The sequence below is a fragment of the Anastrepha obliqua genome, chromosome 1 (assembly GCF_027943255.1).
Source record: "Anastrepha obliqua isolate idAnaObli1 chromosome 1, idAnaObli1_1.0, whole genome shotgun sequence".
In the NCBI taxonomy this organism is placed as follows: domain Eukaryota; kingdom Metazoa; phylum Arthropoda; class Insecta; order Diptera; family Tephritidae; genus Anastrepha; species Anastrepha obliqua.
This window is the reverse complement of record NC_072892.1, coordinates 38,966,205-38,977,950: the sequence shown is the minus strand read 5'-3', so window position 1 is coordinate 38,977,950 and position 11,746 is coordinate 38,966,205. Positions and strand designations below refer to the sequence as shown.

Here is an 11,746-nt window from a genome sequence, read left to right as displayed (position 1 = left end):
AAGCAGCAACAACAACCACTGCCGGCGCCCATTTGATAATGACAGTGATGCCACTGCGCCATATTATGGTAAATTAGTAGAGGAATAAGTGAGTAAACATGTTTGGTAATTTTCCAATGCGAATCGATGCAAGGTGATATCGGCCAAACATCTAATTTTTTTTCTTACCATTGGGTATTTTGAAAGTCCCCTGCTTTATAGTTCGCTAAAGGCAACTGAGTTTCATTTTAAGAAAATTGTATTATAAACACATTTTAAAAAATATAGTTTATGTCGTCAAGCTTTTTATTGTTAAATATTCCACTTTATTGACTACAAACTGTAAATTTCAAAATCGCGCAAGGGCAGAAGTGCATAAAAGACCAGAAGAGATAAATTTGTTTGCTTAAAAAGTTCAATCACATGCTCCCAAATCATATGTTTTCGTTATGGATAATTTTTGTCGGCGTAAATTGCTGCATTGAATATTTTTCAAAAGATTCCCTATTTCAAAATACATACACTTCAAACTGGTTTCTTTAGTGGGTATGTTATTGGGATTAAACAAATTTGTCGAAGCTCCAATAGGATAGCATGCAAGTGTGTATATACATACATAAATTTATTACGTATTCATTGACGTATGGCTGTATAAAGGAAATGGTAACAATACGTGCATATAATTCAATTATAAATACATACATATAAATATATTCATGTATATTATATACATATGCACCGAATATAATCTGCCGGCCGCTGATAATCTTTCGTAATCGGTCTTATAATGCAGACACCTTTGATTTATTTCATATAGTGCTTTAAGAAAAATAAATTATTAAATTTGGGAAAGAACGTGAATATGCATAAGTACGTCAATACAAGTAAAAAGTTAAGAATCACAGCTGCACAGGAGAATTGAACAATGCCGCTATGGTATGTGTTGTTATCATTGTAGCTGTTATCGACTCGGTATGTTTGGACTAAGCGCTTTTGTCATCTAATCAAGAGGAGATATGTATATTTTTTGAGTAAAAATTTTATTTATTAATTTACATGAAATATAATTATAAATAATTAATAATTATAAATAATTATATTTCCCACTTTTGGCAACTAACAACAGAGGCTATCGGCCTTTGAGCAAAATTTAAATGTTTTGCATATTTATCAGTATAAAGGGTTGCACAAGTTGCACAAAAACAGACACATGCAGTGGGGACTTAAGTCTATATACAGTAGCACATTTTCCTATTTCCCCGAAAGTATACAGTAATTGAAGAAACTGTTGATGTATTTTTTTCGGAACTCATATTTATTCATAAATTTACAAAAACTAAATTCTTCACTTGCTTTATAACAAAAAATTTAAAAACCAACAAAAAAATGGTATGACAAAAAATGGTATCACTCAAGGAAAACACACATTGGAAAAGTAGCTATAAAGTACCGTTATTCGAAAAGCAATATATCAAAAGTGACGCCCAAAATGTTGGGGTAGTTTACTGTTGGTATTGGGTGTCATCGATTTTTACCTTTAGCTATAGTTTAACCTATTGAACAATCGTCAGCATAGGAGACCAGGGAAATTTTTTTTTCGAGATCAAATATCAAAGCAGAGGAAGATTAAGCAAAGTGTACCGCAGGGTGGTGTCCTTTCTCCCTTGCTTTTTAACTTCTACATCTCGAAGCTCCCCCAACCACCAGCGGGAGTTTCCCTGATCTCATACGCTGACGACTGCACGATAATGGCGTCGGGCAATGACATCGATGGCCTGTGTTCCAAAGTGAACAACTAACTCACCGACCTTTCTCGCTTTTTCACTGCGAGGAATCTCCAACTCTCCCCCACCAAGTCCACGGCGGCCCTTTTCACCACCTGGACAAAGGAGGTCAAGCTGTCCCTTAAGGTAAAAGTCGATGACACACCAATTCCGACTGTAAATAACCCCAAAATTTTGGGTGTAACCTTTGACAGCTTGCTCTCCTTCTCTGCGCATACAACCGTAATTGCCACAAAAGTCCAAAATCGCAACAAGGTCCTCAAATCGCTGGCCGGCAGAACTTGGGGCAAAGACAAAGAACTGTTGCTTTCGACATTTAAGGCAATTGGCCGGCCGGTTCTTAACTATGCTGCGCCTGTCTGGTCGCCTGGAACTAGTGATTCGCAGTGGACAAAGCTACAGACTTGTCAAAATACCGCCATTCGGACAGCGACCGGGTGCCTCCTGATGTCACCCATCCAACATCTACACAACGAGGCACAAATGCTCCCAGTAGCGGAGCACAACAAACTGCTCAGCAAGCAGTTCCTGCTGGGATGTTACCGCAGGTTTCACCCCTGCAGACACCTGCTTGAGCCTACGCTGACGAAATCCAGGACAAAACTGACCGAAACCTACTGGACCGGACAGTATTTAGACAGTCAATAAACGACATTCACCGGGAGACCGTTACCACCTTCATGAACTCCCGTCCTGTGAATGCCGTAATCGGAGTCCAACCACCACTTATCGCAGATGAAGAGCTCCAGCTTCCCCGTGAGACTCGTGTAACATTGGCACAATTACGTTCTGGATACTGTAGCAAGTTAAACTCCTACATATCCAGAATCGACCCCGACATACCAAACACATGTCCGGCATGTGAAGGTACCCCGCACGACACTAACCACCTCTTCACATGCCCCCTCAAACCGACTCATCTAACCCCCCTCTCCCTCTGGACCCAACCTGTCGGAACAGCATGTTTCCTGGGCCTACCCTTAGATGAGCTAGACGAAGACGACCGATGATATACTTACACAGACAGGGCTACCTATGCTGTTAAAACAACAACAAGGGAGACTCGCTCTGGTATTCTTCTCTGTTTTGAGTTTTTGTCTCGAAAAATGACGAATGCCAACCACTCAAATAGTTCGCGGACCACCTCTTCAATGACCGCGGTCAATCCGAATGTTAATGGCAGTGAGTGCTGTGGTCATACTGTGCATTCGGCGGAATCCATGCTGATGGGTGGCTGAAGTTAGGTGTTTCGTGGGAGTAGGAGTGCCTCATGAGTCTTCGCTACTGGGGAAAGGAGAGAAATCGTAAGATTCCCCTTGGCGGGTTTCCCAAGCTTCAGTAGTCGAACCACTCTCCCTGCTTTGCACTTGTCAGGAATTATGAGAGTGGTCATCCACAAGTTGGCGCGTACAATTGTTTTTGGATGTTCAGCCGAGCTCTTCCCCTTTTTGTGGTGTGATGTTGTTCCACAAATGGAGGGACCTACAGTTTCAAGCCGACCCCGAACGACAGATATTTTTTATGAGAAGCTTTTTCATGGCAGAAATACAATCAGAGGTTTGCCATTGCCTATCGAGGGGCGACCACTATTAGAAAAAACGTTTCCTTCATTTTTGGTCTTTCACCTGAATTCCGAATGTTAGTAGCCTTGTGAAATATCCTCCTCCCAATGGACTCAAGTTTTTCATCATTAGCATGTTTAATTCATCCGGGTCAATGACCTTAGAAGCTTTTGTTTTCTTGATGGCTACCTGAACCTCATCGCTGGAGAAAATAAGTAGCGCACTGTTGTTCGGCAGTTAGTGTAGCCGTCTGGTAGCACGACGTTTGGACCTGTCGGCTGGAGGATGCAGCATAAATTGCCGGCTAAAATAGTTGCTCAGTCAATAGTTGTCCCCTACGACCGTTTGGTAGACTTGAGTGGCAAAGCTCGTGGTACGCGTTAAGGTCGCCTACTATCAATCAGTTTTCACCTCTGATGAGCGCAACAATTTCAATTTGATATCTAGTCGGGCAGCAGGTGACAGAGGAGGGAAACATATATTAAATATTTCAATGCTGAGACTCGCTCGCGATCTTGTCTGTGCAACGTGCCCTCTCTGGTTATCAGGGAGGTGCTAGCGTGCAGTTTGGTTTCGCAGCTATTGGGATTCCATATCAGCTCATAAAGTCAACTATCTCATCCAATTTACTCGTTAGTCCGTTGCAGTTAAATTTGAGTATCCTAAACTCCTCGGGATAATGGTCGCTGTTCGGAGTGTGAGAAATGAGTGGGGTTATCTACGTTATTTCTACTATGCATTCCGCTGTTGAGGCCTGATGGTGGCAGTCAGCCGAGCGACATTGGTGGTTGCGGGTACAGGACTCTATAGCAAGAGGCAACATAGTCACGCGTCCAGTCTCGGTAGATGTTCAGACCAGAGCTATGTTATGTTATGCTATGTTATGTTATGTTTTGTTATGTTATGTTATGCTATGTTATGTTATGTTATGTTATGTTATGTTATGTTATGTTATGTTATGTTATGTTATGTTATGTTATGTTATGTTATGTTATGTTATGTTATGTTATGTAATGTTATGTTATGTTATGTTATGTAATGTTATGTTATGTTATGTTAAAGTATATTATGTTATGTTAATGTTAACTCATTCTCTATATCCATACAAAATATCTATCAAACAAATAAAATTAAAATTTTCTTTTGAAAAATGCAACCATTCAATTAGTATTTTCTTATGACGTTATCACGTTAAACTATCGTCAGTAAACCGACTTTACAGACAACCTCTTTTTTTTGTTAATTTTCAATTGTTGTATACCTTCTGGGAAATAAGAAAATATGCTGCTGTATGTACACTTTGGACCTTCACTGTACATGTTTTAAGAATAAAATGTGCCCATAATTATGCAAGAGGTCTAAGTCATATATTTCTTGTTTCGACATATTTTGAACGAGTTAAAAAATATTTTTATATTACGTGATTTTAATTTATAATTTTCTTAGTTTTGATTAAAGAAATTTATTATCAATATGAAAATTTGTATGAATTTCATATGAAAATGTTGTTTTTAAAGCTCTAATTGACTTAACCATTTTCAAAATTAATTGAATATCCTATAATGAATTAATGCAATAAAGAACTATGAGTTTTATTTAAAACAATAACTTTAATAAAATATTTCATGAGCATTTATTAATCATATTTAAAAAGTAGTCCATTTTTATCATTTTCCTTGTAAGCTATTACGTGTTTTCGAGTACTTATAATATCCTCCATATGCGCTAAAATGCATGATGCTACTTTCTGTGCACCTCTTGATGCTGTAGCTTCATCCATACATTCATCTTGACATTGTCATTACGGAAATTATGGAAGCCCAAGTCATAACCGTACATATTTCGCTTACAATAGGCTAACGAATTTTTGACTTAGACCACTTTCATAGTTCATCCGCTATCTAAAGGTTCGTTTTTGCCGATGTCGTGGAAATTACATTAAATACATATATTTTAAGGTAAAGTGGATGTGAAAGAAGTGATAAACACATTAGTTTTTTTTTTTTTAATTTTGACTTAGAGCACTTTCATACTTATGGGCACAAATATTTTACAAGTTTTGCCGCTTTTATAATTTCTGTTTTTACTATGTCTCGACTTCTTTTTCACTAAGGCGGCCACTTGCTTGGGCTAAAGCCTTGCTCTCCCTAAAAGGTGAAACCACTTCGTCTCTCTAATAAACTATGAAATATAGTGAGGGATCGCAGAAGGGTTGTGAAGGTCAGTCGAGATTGATTAGAGGCATAGTTCGATTTTCATTTATTTCAGGCCTGAACTGTTGAGTTACCTCACCAGTGGGTTCCGCGGTCCATGTAGACCCACCTGATCCAGAGTTTGCTTGATGGTAAAGGGATGCGTAAAAATATTCTTCATACATTCAATCACATTTAACGGTAGACCCAGGGAACATGTTGTTTCGGCGGAGTGGATCCAAAGGGAAAGAAGTAAGCCGTTTAAACGCAGCCGACCCTATTATTTATCTTTAAGCAGGGTGCTATGAGCGATTGGAAGCCACACTTTTTACCTATAGCCGTTTTACATGGATATATGGACAGTGAACGTTTTCCAGCATCTGCCTTCAAGATTCAGTTCAAATTGAGTTTATGGTCTAGAGTAATAGTGCCTAGTAATAGTCAAGGAAAGTAAGTTCAGGAGAACACAAATTACAAAGCTGATCGAATCACGAAATAATATTAACGTCTCAGAGCTTTGTCCAGCTTTTTTACATCACATTTATTTCGGGGAAATCTACTTAAAAATCTAGTATACAAAATTATATCTGCAAACGATCACTGAAACTTCGAATTACGCTCTAGGCGTATTTTACAACTATCTAGGGTTTTGTTGAAAATTCACAGAATATGAACCTGTATTGGGATCCTGCTGAATTTGAAAATTGTCTGTAGATATACCGAATGGCTTTAGGAACATATTGCCAACATCCTTCAATTTAGACATCATCTCTGCTTTCAATCGCTCGTTGCGTACTTCAATTTGCTTGGGTAGACGAGCGACAGCTTCCCGTGCTTCTTTTATACTTGGGTCCAACTCGCAAACTCGCTGATAATCCGTCAAAGCGTCTTCTAAACGGTCTTCATGCTCACACAACTTCCCGTGCCTTCCATCAAAAGAATAAGAATGAAGTACATCAGATAACATTCAAAAAAAATTTAACTACTTTTACCTCATTAATGCTCGTACGTACTCCGGCCATAGCTCAATTGCTTTTGTGCAGTCATCTAGCGCTGACTTTTTAGAATCCAAATTGATTTTAGCAGCAGCTCGATTGCAATACAGTATAGCACGCTCCTTGGTGTATGTAGTGGGGCATATTTGCAGAGCACTGGTGTAAATTTCAACAGCCCGTAGTGCTTCGCCTGACTTGAATAGATCATTTGCCTCCAACTTCATACGATCCGACCGCTCTTTACTTTGCTGCAACTCTTCAGAGCTCATTGTCTTTTCGCGTTCACGCAACTCTTCCATGTCTATATCATCTGTAAAAAGTTTAGATACATCGTCGACTTTGCAATCATCTTGTTTATCTTCCTCGTTGTCATCCTCCACATTTTCTCCAGGTAGTTTTAGATCCGCTTGCTGGCGTGTTATTTCCTCAATTATTTCTTCATTTGTTTTAAGGCGCGATGAACAACAGCTGGTGTCTACCTCACAGGCACTTTTAAATGGCAAAGTCACGTCTTCGCTATTAAGCACATCAGTAAGCGCATCGTGAAATTCATCATCGCTATCTTTTGTGTCAATATTTCCAGACATTTCCACGATTTTTAAATTAGTTCAACCTAGACAGGCTAATCAATTAAACGAATTTATAGCTTTGGAATTGTCCACTGAATAATAATAAAATTATTAGTGATGAACTTTGAATTTAAAAGTAAATCAAGTATGCCCTAGTAGAAATTTGTCGATTACTAATGTCAGGCGTGTACCCGCAAAAATCAGCTGCTCTTACGCGTTGTTTTTGTTATATTTATTTGCTTACCTAAAATCATAATACAAATCAATTAGTAAAAACACACTTACATTGTCAAAAAATGCCCACAGCTGAGATCATCCAATTTTAAACCCTCGTATCTGTAGCATGGTTGCATAATAAATTATTAAATTCAGCAAAATTCGTATCAAAACGTTTAAAAAATTACGTGCAAATTTGGACATTCCCCAAAAAAACAAAATAATAATTTATATGTGTTTTTGTAAATTTTCATAGTTTAAAATATTATTTTGCAGCTTTTATGTCGACATTCTATGGCTTGTAATGTTACAAAAGAAATTCAACATTGTAATATAATGATTGTCTTCTATATGTACAAAAAAAGCAACATTGCATATAATTGCGGGATAAGAAGAGTTGTGTTCCATAACAAAATTAACCATCACCGACTCTCAATCCAAATTAAGAACATAAGCGAAAATCCTTTCCCAAAAAGAAGAAAAAGCAAAATTTGCCATCAGTTGCAAAAACCGGCAAGAGAAGACATATTAACTGGGATTGTTTACAACTGCTTGTTATTCAAAAACATTACCGTAAAATTTTCTATAAATTCTCGTTTTTTGTAGTTAAATTTTCTATTTACTTGCATCTGCCTTTAAGCTGCAAATTTCAAACTGATGCAAGGTGCAGAAGGTGCAGAATATCAGATCTCGCAAAAAACTAATTTGCTTACAAAAAGTTCAGTCATATGTTTTCGTGATGAATAGCTTTTATTTGCATAAATTTCTACAGCACAAAATGACGATCACTTTTGCAATGAACTGTTACTTTGCTCTCTCAATTTTTGACTGATGGATATTTTTTTTACATTCAAACGCCTTGTCGCAAAAATTAGGAATAATTATTAAAAATTCGTGCGTCATCGAACAAGATAGAATTTAAGCAAGGTGGATTTAATAAGGTGACAGCATTCACCCAGCTGAATTTTTCGCCGTAGTGATGGCTTACGTCAAAATGATATGCTTTGTTTGTATGTATTGGTATGTTTACATTCGTATGTTTACATTTGCTTGTTGATTTTGACATGATGCTCGCACCAAACGCAACAACAAATACATGTAGGGTTTTACTTATATGTGTTTGCTGTCACCTGTAATAAATTCGCCTTGAATTTAAGATTGCACTTTCCCAATTCGCCGTGACGTCAGTGTTGCAGGTATACAAATATAAGGAAGAAAGTATTCAAGGTGGATTTATTATTCCTAATTCCTGATTCTTGCCATCGACAAAAGAACTGCATTTGGAGGTATTGTTATAACTCGTGCTTTAACAATTGAACATGTGGCACTTATTTTTTATTAGTTTTATTAGTTTATTTAATTTAAAAATCACAATATTTCCAAGTATCAAATATTATTATCTTCCTTATGTCTGTTTATTTGCAGCACTGACATCATCATTTGTCAAAATTTTCGATAGGCGCCATCTATATTCTGTACCGAGAAAGCACGAGTTGTAACAATACCAATAAGTCATAGCACCCGAATAACTTAGTGCGTGACTACCATTTGGGAGGGCGTAGGCTCGAATCTCCTTGCATGGCACAGCAAAATGATAGAACAACTTTGTCCTAATTGAGGTCCCCTATCGGCAGGTAATAGCAAACCTCCAAGTCTATTTCTGCCATGAAAACCCCTCACAAAAAATATCTACCGTTCGGAGTCGGCTTGAAACGTAAATCCCTCCATTTGTGTTAAGACGCACCACACAAATAGGAGGAGCTCGGCCAAACACCTAACGGAAGTGTACGCGCCAATTATTTATTTATTTAATAAAAAGAAATAAGTCTATTATCGAAATAAGTATTTTTCCATATTTCCGCTAGAACCTTCTCATTGTGTCACAAAAATATTCTGATTACTGTTTTGTAGCAACAGAGGTATTTCCTATTAATCTCTTGGGGAATGCTGCTTGAGTGGCATTCTTTGGCACGACTGTTCTAAGTGTTTCTGCCTATATATGTATATATATACTTTCCGTACAAAATTTTAATTTGATCACATTTTTTTTAAATTAAATTTTATGTATAATTCTTTCGTCTCTCGACTTTTCTGATTATACAGATAACAATTTTGGTGTTTCTGAGACAAAATAAATGATTAATTATAAAAAAGAATATATTTTCAGAACAAATTGTTTTACGGTTTATTTCAAGACTGTTGAAGTGTTTAGCGTGCCCTTACTTTCAATATGTACATACTCTCCCGTACAATAAAATATAAATTTCGAACATTATATATTATATACTTATTAAATATACTTCACTACTACTATCTAATATGCTCATTGAATACATTTCCACGCATATAGAGAATTATAATAGCTTGAGGAATAAATTTCATTAGAGCTACCAGCGACCTCTGCCACCACCGCCGCCGCCACCACCACCACCTCTTTGAAAACCTCTTCCGCCACCACGTCCTTTATTGAAACCTCCACGGCCACCTCCCCCATTTCCACCTCCACCTCCACCGCCTCGACCAAATCCACCTCCTCGGTTGTTTCCACCCCTACCACCTCTGCGAGCACCACCTACTCCGCCATCAGGTCCCTTTTTCTTGCCACCTTTTCGTTGTGGAGGCTTAGGCAAAAATCTCGCGATTGGGAGTAGCTTCGAAGGATCTATGAACAATTTTTGTTGTGGTTTAAAGCTCTTCGCATTCATATTCTCCGACAATTTTACTGTCACAGAATAATCCCGTATCGTGCCGAAGATTTCATCAATCTTGCCAATTTGCTCTTTATTTTCCAAAAATATGGGTGCATTGAAATAAGGTACGTCTTCAACTTCAACCTTGCAAACCAGATCATCTTCACACGGGTAACTGTAATGCCCCAAAGGTATAACACGATCAGGAGGTCCTTGGTCAAACCGACGGCCGCCAAATCGATCACCACCGCCACCGCCACCTCCACGGAAACCTGTAAATATCAGTGTTAATGACGAGCATAGTTTCTTTATTTCTGATTTATACCTCCTCCACGACCACCGCCACCACCTCCTCCACGGTGGCCACCACCACCGCCACCGCCACCACGACCCCCACCTCGACGACCACGATTAAACGACATCACTTTATTTCAATGAATAATAAAATTAAAATTTGTTGATTTTAAATAAACTCAAACTACACTACAATACGGTGTTCATCAGCCACGAGGTTTCAACTGCCTTGCCAGACCCACAACAGTTGCACTAAGCTGCCAAATCTTTATGATGGCAACCCTCACATTGTTAATATCATTGTGCAGTATTGTGAACAAAATAATAAAATTGTGATACTGTGAGAGCATGAACTATGATATGTCTAAATGCAAGCAAATTATTTTATTTACTTATGTCTAGAGTTAAATGGTAGAAATATTAGGAAAATTACAACATGTAATTTTTTTTGTTTTTAGTATAATGCGCTTAAGGGAAAATTCAAATAACGTTATGTTAAATTGCTACACAATAAATGGTACTTCAATTTAGAATAGTGTATTGATTTTAAATTCGATTAATCTGGCTCTAAAAAATCGATGACGCCGTGGCAAGAAATTGCGCCTGTGTGTATATATTTTCTAGAGTTTGGCGGTTTTTATTGTTTCGCTGCGAAAATAAAGTAGCGGCCATTATACAAAACAAAATATTTTATTATTAAAATTAATTTCATTAAATCATGTATTAAATATATTAAGCAATACTTCATAGCTTTAGATAAAAGTACTCTCCGCATATAACTATTATCTCATTTAAATTTAGCTTATTGATCCATCCGTTAACAGAGTCAGATCAATGCGAAACATGATAATCGGCTGTCAAATCTATTTTGTTTATATTGTTACGAGATTTCTGACGATAAAATTCCAAAAAAATCTCTTACAACATATCTATGAGTTCGATCACTGGATTGTTGAATAAAACACAAAAATTAATGGTAACACACTTGCTTTACTTTATATCCAACATTTTACTTCTAAATGTACACGTTCAAATGAAGCCTGAATGGCTATATTACTTTTCGTTTATTCGCTCAGAAGTTTAATTTCAAATTGAATAGCCCATGCGCATGTACCTCGGCTTATATACAAGTGCTTAATAGTTATCGTAATTTCTAGATCTGGCAGCTCATATCTTCTGGCGAGTTCTGTTGTAGCACCCGCTACTAGTCACTTGTCATCTTCGTCTAACTCATATAGAGGTAGACCCAGAAAGAGTGCACTGTGTCGTTACTGCTGTTGCCATCAAGACTAGTTCATGTTTGTGTTTTGGCCTCTCGTTCGCTATTGTTACCAGTCGGATCGTGAAACTTCGTAATTGTAACAATATTTTCCTAATGGCAGTCATCAATTATTTTGTGGATGTAGAAAAGTACATATGGCTTTAATCGTACAGGGGGTTGGAGAATTGTTTGACACCTAGAAAG

The 11,746-nt window shown here is 37.5% G+C and overlaps 2 protein-coding genes across 2 annotated transcripts; both read right to left on the bottom strand.

Moving 5' to 3' along the window:
* Positions 1-6,033: 6,033 nt before the first annotated feature.
* Positions 6,034-7,308, bottom strand: LOC129236289 (tetratricopeptide repeat protein 1). The gene is made up of 2 exons (XM_054870586.1): positions 6,510-7,308; positions 6,034-6,443 (listed from the first exon to the last, which is right to left on the bottom strand). The coding sequence occupies exons 1-2, from the start codon at positions 7,097-7,099 to the stop codon at positions 6,155-6,157; spliced, it is 879 nt and encodes a 292-aa protein (XP_054726561.1). The 5' UTR covers positions 7,100-7,308; the 3' UTR covers positions 6,034-6,154.
* A 2,147-nt stretch (positions 7,309-9,455) lies between these two features.
* On the bottom strand, positions 9,456-10,531 carry LOC129247803 (probable H/ACA ribonucleoprotein complex subunit 1). Its single transcript, XM_054887119.1, has 2 exons — positions 10,313-10,531; positions 9,456-10,259 (listed from the first exon to the last, which is right to left on the bottom strand). The coding sequence occupies exons 1-2, from the start codon at positions 10,407-10,409 to the stop codon at positions 9,685-9,687; spliced, it is 672 nt and encodes a 223-aa protein (XP_054743094.1). The 5' UTR covers positions 10,410-10,531; the 3' UTR covers positions 9,456-9,684.
* Positions 10,532-11,746: the final 1,215 nt, after the last annotated feature.

What these genes read in the sequence shown, in the direction of transcription:
- LOC129236289 (XM_054870586.1), bottom strand. Translation starts at nt 7,099, where the DNA reads ATGTCTGGAAATATTGACACAAAAGATAGCGATGATGAATTTCACGAT. An exon ending in TACGTACGAGCATTAATGAG is followed by an intron (nt 6,444 to 6,509) that starts GTAAAAGTAGTT and finishes TTTTGATGGAAG; the next exon opens with GCACGGGAAGTTGTGTGAGC.
- LOC129247803 (XM_054887119.1), bottom strand. Translation starts at nt 10,409, where the DNA reads ATGTCGTTTAATCGTGGTCGTCGAGGTGGGGGTCGTGGTGGCGGTGGC. An exon ending in TGGCGGTGGTCGTGGAGGAG is followed by an intron (nt 10,260 to 10,312) that starts GTATAAATCAGA and finishes TGATATTTACAG; the next exon opens with GTTTCCGTGGAGGTGGCGGT.